The 21,776-nt window shown below is 45.4% G+C and overlaps 1 protein-coding gene across 2 annotated transcripts in view; it reads right to left on the bottom strand.

Moving 5' to 3' along the window:
* Positions 1–1,551: 1,551 nt before the first annotated feature.
* The window catches only part of MRPL42 (mitochondrial ribosomal protein L42), a 37,806-nt gene continuing 17,581 nt past the window's right edge, over positions 1,552–21,776 (bottom strand). For both annotated transcript variants that reach the window (XM_073554258.1, XM_073554259.1), the window contains exons 3-5: positions 14,056–14,140; positions 6,076–6,233; positions 1,552–1,697 (exon numbers count right to left, since the gene is read on the bottom strand). In XM_073554258.1, coding sequence (XP_073410359.1) covers positions 1,652–1,697; positions 6,076–6,233; positions 14,056–14,140 — 289 coding nt within the window. In that variant the 3' untranslated portion in view covers positions 1,552–1,651. The remainder of the gene's footprint in view (positions 1,698–6,075; positions 6,234–14,055; positions 14,141–21,776) is intronic.

The following is a 21,776-nucleotide window of genomic DNA, read 5'->3' as shown; positions in this document are numbered from 1 at the left end:
CTATATTTTTTCCATATTTTGGCCCACAGAGTCATGTGAGGTCATGTTTTTGCGGGATGAGTTTATGTTTTTATTGTTACCATTTTTGGGCACATGACATTTTTTGATCGCTTTCTATTTCGATTTTTGGGAGACAGAATGAACAAAAACCAGCAATTCAGGAATTTTTTTTTTTTGGGGGGGGAGGTGTGTGTGGTGAAATTGATAAGGAAGTTTTATTCTTTGGTCTAGTATTATTACAGTGATACCTCATTTATATCTTTTTTATGTTTTGGCGCTTTTACACAAAAACTATTTTATAGACAAAATAATTATTTTTGCATCGCATTATTCTGAGAGCTATAACTTTTTTATTTTTCCGCCGACGGAGCTGTATGGCTGCTTGTTTCTTGTGAGACAAAATGACGTTTCCAGCGGTACCATGTTTATATCCATCTTTTTGATCACGTTTTATTCCACTTTTTTTGTTCGGCGGTATGATGATTAAAGAATTGTTTATTTATTTTTTTATGGCGTTCTAAAGAAGTTAACGAGTGGGACAGTTGTATAGGTCGGGTTGTTTCGGACGTGGCGATACCAAATATGTGTACTTTTATTGCTTATATATTTTTTCATTCAACTATTTATAGATATTTATCTTGATTTTTTTGTAAAAAAATATTTTTACGTTAAAAAAAAAAAGTGAATCAATTTTTTACTGTTTTACTTTGTCCCACTATGGGACTATAATTTTTGCAGGCTGATTGCTGCGATCTCGTTCAATCGCAACAATTCGGGGGTTAAAGTGCCAGGTGTCAGCTGTCAGAATCAGTTGTCGCCAGGTGGCGATCGCCCGTGTGCGTGAACGATCGAAATTACGTAATAATCCGTCCCTGGTCAAATTGGCCCAGGGCACATGGATGAATTATTTCGTCTGATGTCAGAAAAGGGTTAAAGACTAGGCCAAATTTTACAATTCTGACCACTGTCACTTTATGAGGTAATAACTATGGAATGCTTAAACGGATCCCTTTGATTTAAATACATTAAACTGACAGGTATACTCTGTCTATTATCCATCACACACTGAAATACACTGCATAGCAGTGTCACCGACTGAACATATTTTCAGTCATACTGCAGGTTCATTATCCTTAAGCACTTTATGGGTGTTGGTGACAGCTTGGTGAGGGAATTCCTTTTAGGGTCAGACAGGGTTAGCCTAGGTGGAGCGGGGGCGCCATTACGTTTCCCCTAGGATGCTAACCTCCACTGCCAGGTAGGGAAACGTAGTACCGGCTATCTTTTCCCCTAGACTTTTTCTACGAATAAATAAATATTTTGACCTGGTTCATGAATATCTAGCACCTCAGTTTGAGCCACTCACCAATGTGTGTGTTTTTATACATTGAGCTTTTTAGAGGTACATAATGAAAGCTAATTTTTAGGTCTGTTTTTGTTTATATATACTTTTTTTAAGTTTCTCTACTTTATAGTTACACCCACTGTTAAATTCAACATGAAAGAGCCATTGACCTAACAACGAGTAAAGCGAGTACCAATACAAATGTGTGCAGCTTCAAAAAACCATCACAAAGTGTAACATTTATTGCAGATCTGATGTGTGGGAGTAGGTCATTTTGTATTTTAATCAAGAAATTTCACATCACAATTAGCGGTCTTTAGGAGGGTCTTTCTTCATTCGTCTTCTATGATATCTGAAATTAAAATACAGCAAATAAATAACATGTAAAACAAGGTCAATCATTCCTAACAAAAACCCTCCATGCATTGCTATAATGCTGAAGCTTTACATAGGCGACCACCATTGTTTTTTTTCATATGGACAGCTGCCACTCTTGATATTGAGCCACAGTTGCTGGAAGCTTCTTATTGGACTTTTGCATCAATTTTTTGGGGGAAAATATGCACTATATGTATGGGAAAAAGGTAAAATATCAGCATCGTGTGAATGTATAAAGCAGGAATTATTGATGATTTCATTATGCTAGCAGCATGGCTTCCATTTGTAACAGATTCATTACTACTGAGACAGATGTGCATGGAAACTGACAGACCCCATTCCGGTCAGGTTTCCATCAGTTCTGCTAATTGTGACAGCAAGAATAGTACTGCAAACTTAAAGAGGTTGTCCACTACTTCAGCACTGATGTCCTAGCTGTATGATAGGTCATCAATGTCTGATCAGTTGGGGTCCGACACCCAGGACCCCCCGCCAATCAGCTGTCATCTGTGTCATCGGCGGCGGACACCAGCCAGAAATATTCATTTGCAGAGCTTCTCCATCTTCTGATAGTGGCCGCCGCATGGTACTGCACATCCGATTCCTATTCAAATCAATAGGAGGTGGATGTCTAGTATCCTGCGGCGGCCACTATCAGACGATGGAGAAGCTTCGCAAGTGAGTACTTCTGGCTGGCAGCCGCCATCGATCACAGCTGATCGTCAGGGGGTTACCAGGTGTCAGACCCTGACCACTTTTCTAATGAAAGGTCAAGAATGCTAAAGTAGTGGACAACCTCTAAGTGTGAACAAAGCCTTAGACCTTTGCTTCACTGAACAATCCTTGTCCTGAAATTGTAACTATAAAAGATATAAAGCTGCGCTCATTCTACCAAATATAGTTTTTGTAATGCAATTGTCAGAACTTACTTAACGTGAACCTATCATTAGATTTATGCTGACAGAAGCAACCGAGGCTTGAAAAAACGAGAGTGAGAGAGCGCTTTTCTGGAACGCTATTCAGGGTTAAAATCCCTGCCAGAGCAAATCTGCCAGGCATGCGCAATACAAAATAGCAGACAGCCGCTCTGAAAAAATGTTTCAGAGTCCGTCTCCTCCGCCCGGGAGCCGCTAAAATTCTGACGGATCCGTCAAAAAACGGGTGAGACGGACGACCGTCAGTCAAAATCCACCGCTAATGCAAGTCTATGGAGGAAAAAACGGATCTGCCAAAAAAGGGGCGGATCCGTTTTTTTCTAAAAGTGGCGGATTTTGACTGACGTCAAAAAACAGAAATGTGAAACAGGCCTTACTTGCAAAATCGCACAAATCTGTTAGCAGCACATTAGTGCTTTTCAAACATATGTCATCGTTTCTTACTAAGTTTGCATATGTACTTGCTACCATGTAATACTGCCTCAATATATAATATATGCTATACATGCTTGTTGCTTTACATGTGTATGAACCACGCTGCCCCAACAGTTTTTAAGGGTTTTTAGGGGCTAATTTTTGTACTGTTATCTTTCACTGTGTGGTTAATTTAAATAAAGATTATTGTCTAAAGAGATTTTTTTATATACGTTCAATTATTTTTCTTACTAAATGTAGTGGCGGTATTAGTCTGAAATAACTAGGTTTTTCTCCGAAACGCCTCAACACTTTAGTGTAAAGCACACATGGCTGCAGTCGCACAGCCAGGCTCTGATTCATGCTGCACAAGGATCTAATGACAGCTTCCCTTTAAAGAGACCCATAATAGTCTAGTCTGCAATGTGAGAATAATGCTTCAGCTGCTTCATAAAAAGGATAATTGATGGATACTAGGGCTCGTAATGCAGATTTTTTGTAATTATATGGAATATGTACCATGATTATTCAGATTTAACAGAAGTGTCATTCATGATAATCCAATTAAACTGCTAGTAAGTGATGTAGGGGACTTTGCTCCTATAAAATTCATGCCTGTACTATAAATGTTAATGCTTTTGATGTATGGTATATAAAAAATATATATTTTATTTAATATGTTAATCAGGGTTCCTTGGTGAACTGGTCCACCACCTCAATTAGCAGGGGTCGCAATATCCCTTAGCTTGATTGACAGTGCTCGATTGCCAGAGTGAACGCTGACTTAGCTGAATCATGCATGCACACTGCCTCTCCTGGAGTGTGAGCCCTTTGCTCACTCCTGACTATATAGTCGCACTCTGAACTGACGGGCGTATTTGGGTAGTGAGCAGATGCTACTGTGCAGTCAAGAGCGAGGAAGGTGTGATTAGGCTAAGGCTATGTGCCCACGTTGCGGATTCCGCTGCGGATTTTTCTACGCGGAAACGCAGGTAAAACCGCAGGTAAAGTGACCTGCGGTTTTCCTGCGGTTTGGTCTGCGGTTTTGCCCTGCGGTTTCACACCTCTACTATGTTAAAGGTGTGAAACCGCTGCGGAAACTGCACAAACAATTGACATGCTGCGGTTTGTAAACCGCAGCAAAACCGCGCAGAAAAAAACGCAGCGTGAGCACAGGGTTTCATTGTACTGTACCATGTCAGAGGAACTGCTTCGTTTCCGCAGGGCCAAAACCGCAGCGGAAACGCAGCAGAATCCGCAACGTGTGCACACAGCCTAAGCAAGCACTCATTCCGGGCAAGCGAGTACTACCAATCAAGCTAAGGTACATTGTGCCTTCTGCTAATTTAAGGATTGGAAAGGTGCCTGGAGCCCTTGGCTATGCTAACAGTGCCTCAGGAGTCCTGATTTGCATAACAAATTGAAGTGTTTTTACCTGGACAGCAAATGCTGTAAAATTTATAGGACAGGCATGATTTTTATAGGGGCTTAGGCACCCATATCACCTTACTAGTAGTTTAATTGGAGTTTTTGGGGTGACTGTCACATTAAAAAAGGATTATCCTACAAACATTAATCTCCTACACATGAGAGCGCAAACCACCACCAATCCTGAAAATAGGGGTCCTATGTCTGCTGTTACAGCGGAGCCCTAGTGCACCAGTGTCAACTGTTCTACTCACTATCACAGAAGGAAATGGAACAGTGGCCAAGAAGGCCCACTACTGCTCAGGACACAATTACCAGACCCCTGCTGTGCATTCATTTCCTTTGTATAGGTGAGAAATGTTGTTGTAGGAGAACTCACAACCCAGGATTCTGTTCCCTGTGATTTCGGTTTAACTCCATATTCTGTGCATTCCATTCTAAACATATCTATTTATAGAATTGCCTTGTAATGTTTTCATTTCCTGTTCTGTCCAGATGTCACCGTATCCCAGAATTCCAAGCGGAGGAAGTTCACCGACCGCCATATTGGGACATCCAATGTCTCAATATGGAAACTGCAGCTGGTACCAACCTATTGCGCGGTACCACCAGCGGAACAACGTCGCACCACACACACACACTCTATACGCACGCACGCACGCACGCACACACACACGCACACACACACACACACACACACACAGCCTCTTGCGCGGTACCACCAGCAGAACACCGTCGCGAACACGCTGCTGCCAGGATCAGCCGAATGATTCACTGACTGCTGCCATCTTTGTATAGGAGGAGCTCATGCGCAGTTTTAATGTGACCGCCGCTGTCTGCACAAAGATGGCGGCGGTGCGAATTACGCGCAGTTGCAGTGAATCATTCGGCTGATCCCGGCGACGGATGTGCGACGTGGCTACAGGCTGAGGAAGCCGATCACATTAAAGGGGTTTTCCCACGAACAAAAGTTCATTTTAAAAATTGACTGTGTCTGACCGTGTACGGAGCATACCACATCTCCTGGGCAGGGGAGGAAGCAAAAGACAATACTGACATTACAGCAGGGGATCACAGAGGATTCATTTTGTGAGGTAAAATATTTCACTGACTGTTTTTAAAAAATATTTTACCTCACAAAATGAATCCTCTGTGATCCCCTACTGTAATGTCCATATTATCTTTTGCTTCCTCCCCTGCCCAGGAGCTGTGGTATGTTCTGTACACGGTCAGACAATTTTTAAAATTAACTTTCATTCGTGGGAAAACCCCTTTAAAAAGCAAATATCAACGTCAACATAAAAAAAATACCAAGAATATACCATCAAAGAAAAGGACAGCTATCCAAGTTACCACAGAAACATGACATGGGGGAGAAAGGTCAAAGAAGAGAGCACAGACGGCAGAAGTCGGCACATGTGGAAAGAGAGTGGATAGGTGGGTGAGCACATGGGGGGGCGGGGGAGATTTTCAAAGCTGCAAAGCCTGCCCCCATCGCGACATTACCGCCCTCGCATCGGGCCTCCATCTAGTACAGTCATAATTGCTCAAAGTAATGGTAGCTAAGTAACTTACTGTCCAACAGGATACCATCTGTGCTTGGTGGTGTAGAACATTTTGCTCAGCTCTTCTTTAGTTGGCGCTGGTTTGCCCTCAGTTTGGTAAAGTCTGGCTTTTAGCACCTGCTCCTGTGATTCTTCCTGGTTGTGTAATGGATCTCTCCGAGGAAGAGGCTACATAATAAAGTTAAAGAAGAGTGGATAAGATCCTCCACCTTCTACTACAGATATGACAATAAGCGTGAATGTCATTACATGCAACTACATTTAAGAGCCTTGTACCAACAAAGTGAGGTCATAATGTTTAGTCTCCAAAGGTATCCGAGTGTCCACTAAGAAAGGCTAAACCACAACCAGTCCCTTGGAATTTATTTTGCTGGGTGCTCGCTACACTCCACATCACCATGTAACAATACAGTGGCATGTAAAAGTTTGGGCGCCCCTGGTCAAAATTACTGTTATTGTGAGCAGTTAAGCAAGTTGAAGATGAAATGATCTCTATAAGTTAAAGGAGGAATATTTCCTTTACATTTAAAAAAAGAAAAAAAAAGTCATTTTTTACATTTTAAAAATTACAAAAAAGGAAAATAACACCAATTTTGACCAGGGGTGCCCAGACTTTTACATGCCATTGTATGTTCACATGTGGTGGATATGCTGCAGATTTCTGGTCCGGATTGCCAACATAATATCGCCAGTGTATTACAGAAGCTACAAGGCACACGATCTGCTGATCTTCAGGGTGGAGTCTCATGGCCAATTTTACCCTTGGAAATCCATAGGGTGAAATACGCACAAAGATATCGACCATGATTTTAATGAGCGCTAAGTTCGCACATGTGAACGTACTCTTAAACATTTTAGTTGACTGCGCTTATAAGGGCTCATTCACATGTCTAAATTTTCCACGTATGAGAAAAACGGACTGATTATTTTAATCAGGGTATGATCTGAGTGTTAACCATTTTTCTTATACGCCAATTAAAAAAAAAAAAAAAGCTCCATTCTGAGGCTAAGTGCACACGTAGCAGAAAATTTCTGCTGGAAAACCTGACTCCCTTCCCAGAAATCGCGCGTTTTTTTCTGCGCGTGATTTTTATGCGTTTTCAAAACGCGTAGAAATAGCAAGAAACGTGGAAAAATCTGCGAAATTAATGAGCATGCTGCATTTTTTACCGCAATGCGTTATTTTCGGGGTAAAAAAACGCATCAGTATGCACAAAAAGTGCAAAATGCATAGAAATGACTGGGTGGCTTATTTTTAGCGGTTTTATAGCGGTTTTATTGGAAACATGGATTTTTGTGAGTACTCACCGTAAAATCCTTTTCTCCGAGACACTCATTGGGGGACACAGGTACTGTGGGTGTATGCTACTGCCGTCTGGAGGCAGACACTAAGTATACAAGTTAGCTCCTCCGTCGCAAACACCCTCGCCCCGATTGCGGGCAGAAACCAGTTTAGTGCAACAGCAGTAGGAGAACACAGAACAAATTAGCCTTACGCAGAATACGATATGTCTGAAAAAGGACCACCCTACTCAAACAAGAATTATACTAATTAAATAAACAAGAGCCAACTGGCTCATAGGGTGGGTGCAGTGTCCCCCAATGAGCATCTCGGAGAAAAGGATTTTACGGTGAGTACTCACAAAAATTCATGTTTCTCCTTCGTCTCATTGGGGGACACAGGTACTGTGGGACGTCCTAAAGCAGTCCCTGGGTGGGAAGCCAACTCACCGATCCAAGCCGCATGCCTTCCTGTCCTGCTGCTTGGAGAATTTTTCTACCCAGGCTCGCATCTGACGAAGCCTGAGTATGCACATTGTAAAGCTACCCTTCGGGCATCACAAACAGCGAGTCTGTCTGGAGAAAAGGTGCTGTCCTCGACACATACCTCCTGAGCGCTCTCACTAGGTCCAACGTGTGGAGCGTCCTTTCCACCCTATGCACTGGACAAAATGAAGGCAGAACAATGTCCTCATTAATGTGGAAAGAGGAAGCGACCTTCGGCAGAAAGGGAGGAGCTGGTCTAAGGACTACCTTATCCTTGTAAAAAGTCAGGAACGGTGCTCTACAAGATAGGGCTGCCAACTCTGAGATCCGCCTAATGGAAGTTATGGCTACCAAGAATATGACCTTCCTGGAACGATATGATAATGAAATTTCTTGCAATGGTTCAAAAGAAGCCTCCTGCAGGACATTCAGGACCAGGTTAAGGTCCCAGGCATCTATGGGCGCTCTAAAGGGGGGCACCAAATGAGAGACCCCCTGAACGAACGTCTTGACCTGCATATTAGTAGCAATCCTGCGCTGGAAGAGGACAGACAAGGCCGATATCTGCCTCCTAAGGGAACTCGAGGCTAATCCTGCGTCTAGGCCTGACTGAAGAAAAGCCAGGATGTTGGGAACCGAGGACAGTGGTGCAACCCCGTGCTCTCGACACCAACGAAAGAAAACCTTCCAAGTGTTATGGTAAATTCTCGCCGAGGTAGGCTTCCGGGCACTAACCATTGTAGCAACCACTTCACGCCCAAACCCCGCCTGGGTCAGAATCCAAGATTCAACGGCCATGCCGTCAAACACAGGGCCCCTGAGTTCAGGTGGCAGATCGGCCCCTGAGACAGCAAGTCTGGTCGTTCCGGCAGACGCCAAGGAACGTCTGCGAGGAGCTGCACTAGATCCGCGTACCATGCCCGACGGGGCCAGTCTGGGGCCAGCAGAATTGCCAGAACCCCCTCTGTCTTGATTTTTCTGATGACCCTCGGATGTAGCGGGAGCGGGGGAAACAGGTATGGGAGCCGAAACTGGTTCCATGGTAGGACCAACGCATCCACTGCGATTGCTCGCGGGTCTTGAGACCGAGCGACAAACACGGCCACTTTCCCTGGAGGCCATCAGATCCACGTCCGGAGTCCCCCACTGTTGTCAAATCTGCTGGAAGACCTCGGGGTGCAGGGACCATTACCCGGCCGCGACACCCTGCCTTCTTAGGAAATCTGCCCAATTTTACACGCCAGGAATGTGGACTGCTGAGATTACCGAGTGGTTCCCCTCGGCCCAGCGTAGCACATGCTCTATCTCGCGCATGGTTGCCCTGCTGCGCGTGCCTCCCTAGTGATTCACGTACGCCACCGTCGTGGCGTGGTCTGATTGAACCCGGACCGGACGCCATGCTAGAAAGTGCTGGAAATGTTGCAGTGCCAACCGCACGAATCTCCAACAAGTTGATCGGGAGGCGTGCCTCCTGATGCCACCATTGCCCCTGAGCTGTGTGATTCCGGAAAACTGCTCCCCAACTGAGAAGACTCGCATTGGTTGTGATTACCAACCATTGATCTGGGGGAAAGGGCTTCCCCTGAAGGAGAGGAGTCGCGCGTCCACCACTGAAGTGACCGTCTGACTCAAGAGGACAACCTGCACTGATGATACAGTATGAATGGACTCTTGTCCCAAGATGTCAAGAGAGCATGCTGCAGGGGACGAAGATGAAATTGGGCAAACGGAATCGCTTCCATTGCCGCCACCATACTTCCTAGAACCCTCATCCCGAACCGAATGGTGTGAGGGCCTGGTTGTTGAAGATTCCGAACTCCCTGCCGGAGCGCTCGAGCTTTGTCCTGAGGGAGAATTACCAACCCTCGGGAGGTGTCGAAAATCATCCCTAGCTGGGACAAGGGAAGACTTCTTCCCGTTGACCAATCATCCTAGGCGAGATAGGGTATCCAGCGTGATGCTGACATTTTCCTCGCATGCCCGAAAGGACAGACCCTTCACTAAGAGGTCGTCTAAATAAGGTAAAACCACTATGCCCCGAGAATGTAGAATGGCCATGACGACCGCCATTACCTTCGTGAACACTCTGGGGGCAGTGGCCAACCCGAAAGGCAGAGCCACAAATTGGGAATGCCGACCATAGATTGCAAAACGTAGGAATCTTTGATGCGGGGGTAAAATAGGGACGTGCAGGTGGACATCGATCGAGGCCAAGTACTCTCCCTGCTCCATGGTCGATATGACTGAACGGAGAGATTCCATTCGAAAGTGCCTGATTCTGATGAACCTGTTCAGGAGCTTTAGGTCCAAAACCGGCCTTACTGACCCGTCCCTCTTGGGGACCGCGAACAGGTTGGAATGAAAACCTTGAGTTCTTTCGCACTCTGGTACAGGGACAATGACCCCGTTGCGCTGCAGTACCTTGATGGCCCCTAGCAATGCCTCTGCCCGGGACTCTGCTTTGGGAAGCTGGGAAAGAAAAAAAATCGTCCTGGAGGATCTCTGACAAATTCTATTTTGTAACCCGACGACACCAATTCCGCCACCCAAGCGTCGCGTGCCACCGCGACCCAGACGTGGCAGAATCTGAGTAGACGTCCGCTCACTCTGCCGTCTTCGGTTACCGGATGCCCCGAGTCATTTCGCTGAGGGCCTCTGGGACCTGGCCCCCCTTGACCTGGGCGGGCGGCCTCGCATCCTGCCCAGCGGGTTGGCTCTATACATGACCTGACGCTCCTTGTCCTGGTTGTAGCGAGCTGGGGCGGAAGAACTGGCCGCTGCCATCCACCTGTGGCTGCGAAATGCTCGAAAGCGTGCCTGAGGCTGACGAAATGGCAGTTTACGTTTCTGCTGTGGGAGAAAGGTGCTTTTTCCCCCGTAGCATCTGAGATCAGTTTGTCTAATTTCTCCCCAAATAGGCGGCTACCCTGATAAGGCAAGGAAGTCAAGGACTTCTTGGAAATTGAATCAGCGCGCCATAGCCTTAACCACAGGGCTCTCCAAATGGCGACTGCATTCGCCGCCGCTAGTGCTGCACAATTAGCCGCATCCAAGGACGCATTGATCAAATAGTCACCTGCCATCGCGATCTGACCTGCTATCTCAGACACCTCCGTTGGCAGGTCTCTATCCTGTAGGACCTTATTTAAAGAATCTGACCATGACATCATGGCCTTGGCTACCCATGTTGCCGCAAATGAAGGAGAGAGTGCCGATCCTGATGCCTCATACACCGAGCGGGCTAAACCCTCTATGAGCCAATCCGTGGGATCTTAATGGAAGAAACACTAGGCACCGACAACAAAATTCTTGAGGCCAGGCGTGACACTGGGGGATCCACAACCGGAGATTCCGCCCATCCCTTACAGAGCTCTTGTGCAAACGGATATCTCGTTTCTAGCGTTTTTTGTCCCGAAAAACGCTTGTCTGGACGTTCCCTGTGCCGCTGCACTATGTCCTCGAACTCTGGATGAGTGCTAAACACTCTATGCAGTCGTCTGGCCTTCTTAAAGGATACCGTATGACCTGCGGTTAGGGAGACGTCCTCCTCAATACCCAAAGTTTGATTGACAGCCTCAATGACACTGTCTACAGTCTCCCGACACCCTGGAGTATCCAGGTCCAAGGATTCCTCCACGTCATAACCTGAACTTTGCTCGCCCCCGGAAAATGGTGACGGTGAGCGGGACGCCACACTCACGGATGCCGAAGCACCGAAGGGGCCCAGAGACTCAGTGTGGGTTCTCTTCCCTGCAGGCCGGAGGCTCTTGTGAGGTGGATGAACCCTCCCAAACAGGCGAGCAGTCGTCTCTACCCCTATCCGGGGCCTGAAGGGTCTCAATCGCCTTCGTAAGTGAAACCATGGACCGAGAGAGTGATAACGCCCATTCCGGGGGATCCAGACCCCTGGGCTCTGTCGCAGGGGAGGGCTCCTTGGCGCGTTCGGAGTCACAGGCCTCAGATAATTTATTAGTCTGCGCTCGTGGGAACATAACCCCACAGGATACGCATGCGGCTTAAAGGAATGTGTGCGTTTTTCCTTTCCCAGACATATTGCTGATCAGGCTAAATTTATGAAAGTTCGAGGGGAAAGGAGGAGGAGAACCTTTTAATGCACGTAGTGTGGCTCCGGGACGGGGTCGCACTTTCCCTGCTCCTGTGTGTCCCCCCCGCGCTCCTGGGTCTGCCTCTAATGCGCTCCTTCACCTCTGGGTAGGCTGCGAATGCTCTCCAGATCGCGGCCTACCCGGCACTGAAGCCGGGGCCTCAATTTTATCCGGCGCCCGCCCTAGTCACGGGGGGCGGCGCCAGATATGACGTCATGCTGGGTGGCGGAACTTCCGCCCGCGCCCTAGGCCGAAGCCTCGGGCTAAATTAGTCACCGTCCGCCCGCACGTGCGCTGGCGCCCCCGCTACCCCAGTGATCCGGTCCTTCATGCCGCTCTCCTCCTCCGCTGGTGGTGCAGGTCTATGGCCCTGCTAAGCCTCCTGCCGGACACAGCCACACGCAGGTTCCAGGAGGGAGGAGGGGAGGCGAAGAGGCGAGGAGGGAGAGAGGTGAGGGAGAGAGGTTGGGGGGGGGGGGTAATGGCGTTTGCAGATCGCAGCCCTAGCCCCATTATACACAGTGGAAAACCCTCAGGGGACTTCATGGTGGAAACTCCACAAAACGCTGCCCAGGGCCCTCCCCAGCTCCATACTTACCCCAGGTGCTGCTACCAGTGGCATTTCATTTTAGGACGGTGCAGGCACCCTAACTCTGTCCGCCTAACAGGGGCGAGGAGAGGGACAGTCCGCCGCCATGCAGCACCGCCGTCTTGCGTTGGTGGAGCAGAGGGGGCCGCACAGACTAGTCTTGTGCCTCTGTGCAAGCCCATGGTTTCAATACCTAGGGGTGGACAGGGCTAAGTCTGGCATAATGTCCCATGTCGCGGGAAAGGATACGTGGAGGGACACTCGCACATGCTCGCCCATTGATGGTTTGGGGAAATCGGATCCTTTCAATAGGATGCGTTGCCCCTGTCTTATCTTCTTAAAATAAAAAATAAAAATAGATGTCTGGGGAAAAGTCCCAGAGATGTCCCTCGGTGCGGAAAAGGATACGCGGAGGTGATACTCAACGCGTGCTCGCCCGTTGATGGTTTGGGGAGATCAGACCCTTTCAATAGGATCCGTCGTCCCCGTCTCCTCTTCATAGCAAGAAACCAAAAAAAAAAAAAAAAAATAGTCTGGAGAAATCCAGACTGCATGTGCCTCCATAGGACACTAAGCAAAAAACTGGTTTCCGCCTGCAATCAGGGCGAGGGTGTATGCGGCGGCGCTAACATTTTTTTTTTTGTATACTTAGTGTCATCCTCCAGACGGCAGCAGCATACACCCACAGTACCTGTGTCCCCCAATGAGACGAAGGAGAAAAACCGCTAAAAATACCGCTAAAAAAATGCTGTGTGTGAACACAGCCTGACAGTCTGTGAAAATTGGACCACACTTGGATGTCATCTAAGTGCTGTCCGATTTCTTCTTAGACCCATTGACTTGCATGACAGATTTTATCCAACACATCAGATAAAAATCAGACATGACAGCTGTTTTCTGTGGACCACTCAAAAGAAAAAACACAGACAAACAGCCATATAGACTAGACTATCATAGTTATGAGTGCTATCCCTGAAAACCATGGATACCACTCATGAGAACTTGGATGTGTGAACGAACCCTAAGGGTGTGTTGCACACGCTGCGGATTCTGCTGCGGTTCCGCAGCAGATTTGGCCGCTGCGGATCCGCAGCAGTTTTTGCTGCGGTGTACAGTACCATAATATCCTATGGATATTGAAAACCACAGTGCAGACTGTGCGGATTTTTCCGCGCGGTTTCTAAACCGCAGAAAGAATCGACATGTCAATTCTTTCTGCGGATTCCGCTGCGGTTTGCCATCTCCTCCATTGTGGAGATGAAAAACCGCAGGGCAAAACCGCAGGCTAATCCGCAGGTCTTTTGACCTGCAGATTTACCTGCAGATTTTACAAAATCCGCGCGGCCAAATCCGCACCCCAATCCGCAGCGTGTGCACATACCCTAACTCCCTTGAGGCTGCAGGATCCTACTTAATTATGCCATGTAATTGTATGCCAGACTGTAGTGTAGACGCCAAAACGTGCAGCACATAGGTCCTGTGAATGAAGCTTATGCGCTCCTGATTACGTAAGACTCTGCAGAGTTACCTTGGTGTGCTCATATGGAATATCCACTGATGGATGGTAGCAGACAATGGTTTTTCCATCTGATGTCTGGGCCAGCTTCAATTCACTACATAAGGATGGTGGAGTTGAGAATTGACGGGAAAAGAAGAGAAAGAGAATCTTTATCATTAGGAAGCAGTCAGTGTTCAGGGCTAAGTGAAGGCTATGTCACAAGTATGTTTAATCGTACAGGGCATTCACTATACAGAAACACTGGCACATAAATGCTTGGTGCATCCACACATTACATACGGTGCCCCAACATGCCAATTACCATATGCAGGGAAAGCAGCAATCTCCTCTACTTTGTGGACCCATGTCAGTGATGCAACCCTTGTTCTAAGTCCATTCATATTTAAAGGGTTTGTCCAGTCCAAATCGATAATTTTTCAGTCACTCAGATCCCGGACTGGAGGGCACGTACAGTTAGGTCCATATATATTTGAACAGAGACAACATTTTTCTAATTTTGGTTCTAGACATTACCACAATGAATTTTAAACAAAACAATTCAGATGCAATTGAAGTTCAGCCTTTCAGCTTTCATTTGAGGGTATCCACATTAAAATTGGATGAAGGGTTTAGGAGTTTCAGCTCCTTAACATGTGCCACCCTGTTTTTAAAGGGACCAAAAGTAATTGGACAGATCAAATAATTATAAATAAAATGTTTATTTCTAGTACTTGGTTGAAAACCCTTTGTTGGCAATGACTGCCTGAAGTCTTGAACTCCTGGACATCACCAGACGCTGTGTTTCCTCCTTTTTGATGCTCTGCCAGGGCCTTCACTGCGGTGGTTTTCAGTTGCTGTTTGTTTGTGGGCCTTTCTGTCTCAAGTTTCGTCTTTAACAAGTGAAATGCATGCTCAACTGGGTTGACATCAGGTGACTGACTTGGCCATTCAAGAATATTCCACTTCTTTGCTTTAATAAACTCCTGGGTTGCTTTGGCTTTATGTTTTGGGTCATTGTCCATCTGTAGTATGAAACGACGACCAATCAGTTTGGCTGCATTTGGCTGGATCTGAGCACACTGTGTGGCTCTGGATACCTCAGAAATCATTCGTCTGATTCTGTCCTGTGTCACATCATCAATAAACACTAGTGACCCAGTGCCATTGGCAGTCATGCATGCCCAAGCCATTACACTGCCTCCGCCGTGTTTTACAGATGATGTGGTATGCTTTGGATCATGAGCTGTACCACGCCTTCACCATACTTTTCTCTTTCCATCATTCTGGTAGAGGTTGATCTTGGTTTCATCTGTCCAAAGAATGTTCTTCCAGAACTGTGCTGGCTTTTTTAGTTGTTTTTTAGCAAAGCACAGCCTAGCCTTTTTATTCTTGATGCTTATGAGTGGCTTGAACCGTGCAGTGAACCCTCTGTATTTACTTTCATGCAGTCTTCTCTTTATGGTAGATTTGGATATTGATACGCCTACCTCCTGGAGAGTGTTGTTCACTTGGTTGGCTGTTGTGAAGGGGTTTCTCTTCACCATGAAGACTATTCTGTGATCATCCACCACTGTTGTCTTCAGTGGGCGCCAGGTCTTTTTGCATTGGTGAGTTCACCAGTGCTTGCTTTCTTTCTTTCTTAGGATGTACCAAACTGTAGATTTTGCCACTCCTAATGTTGTAGCAATTTCTCGGATGGGTTTTTTCTGTTTTTGCAGCTTAAGGATGGCTTGCTTCACCTGCATGGAGAGCTCCTTTTACCGCTGTTTCCTTCACAGCAAAACCTTCCAAATGCAACCACCACACCTCAAATCAACTCCAGGCCTTTTATCTGCTTAATTGAGAATTACATAATGAAGGGATTGCCCACACCTGTCCATGAAATAGCCTTGGAGTCAATTGTCCAATTACTTTTGGTCCCTTTAAAAACAGGGTGGCACAAATTAAGGAGCTGAAACTCCTAAACCCTTCATCCAATTTTAATGTGGATACCCTCAAATGAAAGCTCAAAGTCTGAACTTCAACTGCATCTGCATTGTTTTGTTTAAAATTCATTGTGGTAATGTCTAGAACCAAAATTAGAAAAATGTTGTCTCTGTCCAAATATATATAGACCAAACTGTATGAGTTATCCATACCCCCGGTCAGTGGTCATGGGGTCGCTCCATACACTTGTATTGAGCCACGGCTGTGCCCAGTCTAGTGACGCTGCCAACCAGTGGGCATGTCCAACTAGAGGGTAAACTACTGTATAGAGAGCAAGGCCGCACCTGCTGGCCAGGGGTATGTATAACTCAAACCTACCCTCCGTTCCCGGGTCTGAAGCCGGCGATTCCCCGCAGTGTACAGTGCGTGCGCTGGGGGATTCATAACTCTGCAGTCACAGAGTGAATGAAGACCTATTGGTTTTGACCGGACAACCCCTTTAACCTCTAAAGCACAGGTCCAATGAGGGCCTTTGCGATAAAGTAATTTTATTCCTTTATCTCACTGATGCAATTCTAGAGACTTGTGAACGGTTTCCCCACCATTATTGCTGTAGGATGGCATGTGTTATATTAGTAAATAGTGCACTTTACTCAATGGTGCCATAGGCTTGTGTGCATACCATGCATTATTTTTTAATTTTCACAGTGTACAATTTACACACGTGGTCAAAATTGTTGGTACCCCTCTTTTAACCCCTTCACTACCAAGGGTGGTTTGCACGTTAACTCCCGGGCCAATTTTTACAATTCGGACCACTGTACGTTTATGAGGTCATAACTCTGGAACGCTTCCATGGATACCGGTGATTCTGACATTGTTTTCTCGTGACATATTGTACTTCTTGTTAGGGGTTAAATTGCATTCAAATAACTTGCGTTTATTTGTGAAAAAAACAAATTTGGCGAAAATTTTGAAAATTTCGCAATTTTCCAACTTTGAATTTTTATGCCCTTAAATCACAGCGATACGGCACACAAAAAACATAATACATAACATTTCCCACATGTTTACTTTACATCAGCACAATTTTGGAACCAAAATTTTTTTTTTGTTAGGAAGTTATAAGGGTTAAAAATTGACCAGCGATTTCTCATTTTTGCAACACCATTTTATTTTTAGGGACCACATCACATTTGAAGCCACTTTGAGGGGTCTATATGATAGAAAATACCCAAAAGTGACACCATTCTAAAAACTGCACCCATCAAGGTGCTCAAAACCACATTCAAGAAGTTTATTAACCCTTTAGGTGCGTCACAGGAATTTTTTGAATATTAAAAAAAAAAAATGAACATTTAACTTTTTTCCACAAAAAAAATAATTCAGGTTCAATTTTCTTTATTTTACCAAGGGTAACAGGAGAAATTGGACTGCAAAAGTTATTGTGCAATTTGTCCTGAGTACGCTGATACCTGATATGTGGGGGGGAACCACTGTTTCGGCGCATGGCAGACCTCAGTAGGGAAGGAGCGCCGTTTGACTTTTTCAATGCAAAATTGGCTGGAATTCAGATCGGACGCCATGTCGCGTTTGGAGAGCCCCTGATGTACCTAAACAGTGGAAACCCCCTCAAGTGACCCCATTTTGGAAACTAGACCCCCCCAAGGAACTTATCTAGATATGTGGTGAGAACTTTGAACCCACAAGGGCTTCACAGAAGTTTATAACGTACAGGAGTACAATTAAAAAATCATATTTTTTCCACAAAAATGATCTTTTCACCCTCAATTCTTATTTTTCCAAAAGTAACAGGACCCTAAAAGTTATTGTGCAATTTGTCCTGAGTACGCTGATACCCCATATGTGGGTGTAAATGACTATTTGGGCGCATGGCAGAGCTCGGAAGGGAAGCAGCGCCATTTGACGTTTTTGGCTGGAATTGAGATCGGACACCATGTCACGTTAGGAAAGCCCCTGATGTACCAAAACAGTAGAAACCCCCCACAAATGACACCATTTTGGAAACTAGACCCCCCAAGGAACTTATCTAGATGTGTGGTGAGCACTTTGAACCCCCCAGTGCTTCACTGAAGTTTATAACGTCCGGGCGTGAAAATAAAAAAAATCGTATTTTTTCCACAAACATCATCTTTTAGTCCCCATTTTTTATTTTCCCAATGGTAACAGGAGAAATTGGACCCCAAAAGTTGTTGTCCAATTTGTCCTGAGTACGCTGACACCCCATATGTGGGAGAAAACTACTGTATGGGGACATGTCGGGCCTCGGAAGGGAAGTAGTGACGTTTTGGAATGCAGACTTTGATGGAATGGTCTGCGGGTGTCATGTTGCCTTTGGAGAGCCCCTAATGTACCTAAACAGTGGAAACCCCCCACAAATGACCCCATTTTGGAAACTAGACCCCCTGAGGAACTTATCTAGATGTGTGGTGAGCACTTTGACCCCCAAGGGCTTCACAGAAGTTTATAATGCCCAGGCATGAAAATAAAAAAATCGTATTTTTTCCACAAACATGATCAATTAGTCTCCAATTTTTTTATTTTCCCAAGGGTAACAGGAAAAATTGGACCCCAAAAGTTGTTGTCCAATTTGTCCTGAGTACGCTGATACCTCATATGTGGGAGAAAACTACTGTATGGGCACACGTCGGGGCTCGGACGGGAAGTAGTGACGTTTTGGAATGCAGACTTTGATGGATTGGTCTGCGGGTGTCATGTGCGTTTGGAGAGCCCCTGATGTACCTAAACTATTGAAACTCCCCACAAGTGACCCCATTTTGGAAACTAGACCCCCCACGGAACTTATCTAGATGTGTGGAGAGCACTTTGAACCCCCAAGTGCTTCACAGAAGTTTATAACGCTCGGACGTGAAAATAAAAAAAACATTTTTTTCCGCAAAATTATATTTTTGCCCCCAATTTTTTATTTTCCTAAGGGTAACAGGAGAAATTGGACCCCAAAAGTTGTTTTGTAATTTGTCCTGAGTAGGCTGATACCCTACATGTGGGGGTAAAGCACTGTTTGGGCGCATGGCAGAGCTTGGAAGGGAAGGAGCACCATTTGACTTTTACAACGCAGAATTGGCTGGAATTGAGATCAGACGCCATGTTGCCTTTGGAGAGCACCTGATGTGCCCAAAAAGTGGAAACCCCCCAATTATAACTCCAACCCTAACCCCAACACACCCCTAACCCTAATCTGAGCCCTAGCCCTAACCCTAGCCCTAACCCTAACCCTAGCGGGAAAATGGAAATAAATACATTTTCTTTTAGTTTTATTATTTTTCCCTAACTAAGGGGGTGATAACGGGGGGTTTGATTTACTATTTATGGCGGTTTTTATGTTTGGCAGCTGTCACACGCTAAAAGACGCTTTTTATTGTAAAAATAGTTTTTGCATCACCACATATTGTGAGCTATAATTTTTCCGTATTTTGACCCACCGAGTCATGTGAGGTCTTATTTTTTGCGGGACGAGTTGACGTTTTTATTGGTACCATTTTCGGGCACGTGACATTTTTTGATCGCTTTTTATTCCGATTTTTGGGGGGTGCGTTTACACCGTTCCGCGTGCGGTAAAATTGATAAAGCGTTTTTATTCTTCGGGTCAGTACGGTTACAGCGATAGCTCATTTAGGTCGTTTTTTATGTTTTGTCGGTTTTTTGCAATGAAAACAATTTTATATAAAAAATAATTATTTTGTATTGCTTTATTCTGCGAGCTATAACTTTTTTATTTTTTTGCAGATGATGCTGTATGGCGGCTCGTTTTTTGCGGGACAAGATGACGTTTTCAGCGGTACCATGGATATTTATATGCGTCTTTTTGATCTCGCGTTATTGCACTTTTTGTTCGGTGGTATGATAATAAATCATTATTTTTTGCTTCGTTTTTTATTTTTTATTTTTTAAGGGGTTCGCTAAAGGGGTTAACTAATGGGACAGTTTTATAGGGCAGGTCATTACGGACGCGGCGATACCAAATTTGTGTACTTTTATTGTTTTTGTTTTTTTAATTTTGAAAAAATGGATTTATTGGGGAATTTTTTTTTTTTACAAATTTATTTAGCGATTTTTCTTAAATTATTTTTAACACTTTTTTTTTTTTTTTTACTTTATTACCTTGTCCCAGGTGGGACATCACTGTCCTGTGACAGATCGCTGATCTGTCACATCACAGATCACTGTGACAGATCAGCGATCTGTCACAGGCACTGCTGCAGACTTCCTCATGCCTGCGCTTTGCAGGCAGTGAGGAAGTCATCTCCCTGCAGGCCCCCGAAGGCCCCCGTCGCCATCTTGGATCCGGGGGCCTGTAGGGAAAGAGCCCCCGCAGCAGCGCTGCACATTGCGCTGCTGTGGGGGGCTCAGGGAAGCACGGAGGGAGCCCCCTCCCTGCCGATGCTTCCCTTTAACCCCCGGTACACGCGATCGCGTTTGATCGCGGTGTACAAGGGGTTAACGTGTCGGGGGCGGTCCGTGACCGCCCCTGACACATTGTGCCGGGTGTCAGCTATGATAATTAGCTGACACCCGGCCGCGATCAGCGGCGCTCACCACGTGGGCGCCGCTGATCGCTGGGACGTAATATTCCGTCCATGGTAGTTAGGTCCAGGGTCACATGTACGGAATATTACGTCCTTTGTAGGTAAGGGGTTAATGACAGAAAAACCCACAATGGTGACAGAAATAACTTGAATCTGACAAAAGTAATAATAAATAAAAAATCTATGAAAATGAAAAAATGAAAGTCAGGCTCGGTTATGTTCTGGGGCTGCTTTGGTGCATCTGGCACAGGGTGTCGAGAATCTGTGCAGGGTACAATGAAATCTCAATACTATCAAGAGATTCTAGAGAGAAATGTGCTGGCCAGTGTCAGAAAGCTTGGTCTCAGTCGCAGATCATGGGTCTTGCAACAGGATAATGACCCAAAACCCACAGCTAAAACACCCAAGAATGGCTAAGAGGAAACCATTGGACTATTCTGAAGTGGCCTTCTATGAGCCCTGATCTAAATCCTATTGAGCATCTTTTTAGAAAGAGCTGAAACATGCCATCTGGAAACGGCAACCTTCAAACACGAGACAACTGGAGCAGTTTTCTCTTGAGGAGTGGGCCAAAATACCTGTCGAGAGGAGCAGAAGTCTCATTGACAGTTACAGGAATCATTTGATTGCCTCAAAGGGTTGTGCAACAAAATATTACGTTAAAGGTACCATCATTTCTGTCCAGGCCTATTTCATGAGTTTTATTTTTCAAATTCTGTGGAGGCATGGGTGAAAAGCAGTGTCTGACTTTCATTAGTTCAGTATCATAGATTTTGTATTTATTATTACTTTTGTCAGATTCAAGTTATTTCTGTGACCATTGTGGGTTTTTCTGTCATTAAACGAGGGGTACCAACAATTTTGACCACGTGGGTATAAACAATAACATTTTTTGTTTATGTCACCCACAGACACAAGGCAAACTCTGAAAATCATGTTTAAATATGTTTCAAGATCAGACTTGAACCTAGAACCTAACTAGTGCAAGGTAATGAGCTAAAACTGAAGCACTATACTCAGTTGTATAACTGGCAACTAGGCTACTGTGGTTAGAACTTTGGGCATGTTACTTATTACATACTATTTATGGTGTCATAGCCATAACAGAATAGGAAGTCCAAAATGTGGGATTAAGTGTTAACCCCTTAGTGACAGAGCCAATTTGCACGTTAATGGCCAGGCCAATTTTTACAATTCTGACCGCTGTCACTTTATGAGGTTATAACTCTGGAACGCTTTAACTTTAAAGTGTAAAAA

The sequence above is a fragment of the Dendrobates tinctorius genome, unplaced genomic scaffold (assembly GCF_039654945.1).
Source record: "Dendrobates tinctorius isolate UK_male_01 unplaced genomic scaffold, ASM3965494v1 ptg000209l, whole genome shotgun sequence".
Taxonomy (NCBI): domain Eukaryota; kingdom Metazoa; phylum Chordata; class Amphibia; order Anura; family Dendrobatidae; genus Dendrobates; species Dendrobates tinctorius.
This window is presented reverse-complemented; position numbering and strand designations above follow the sequence as displayed.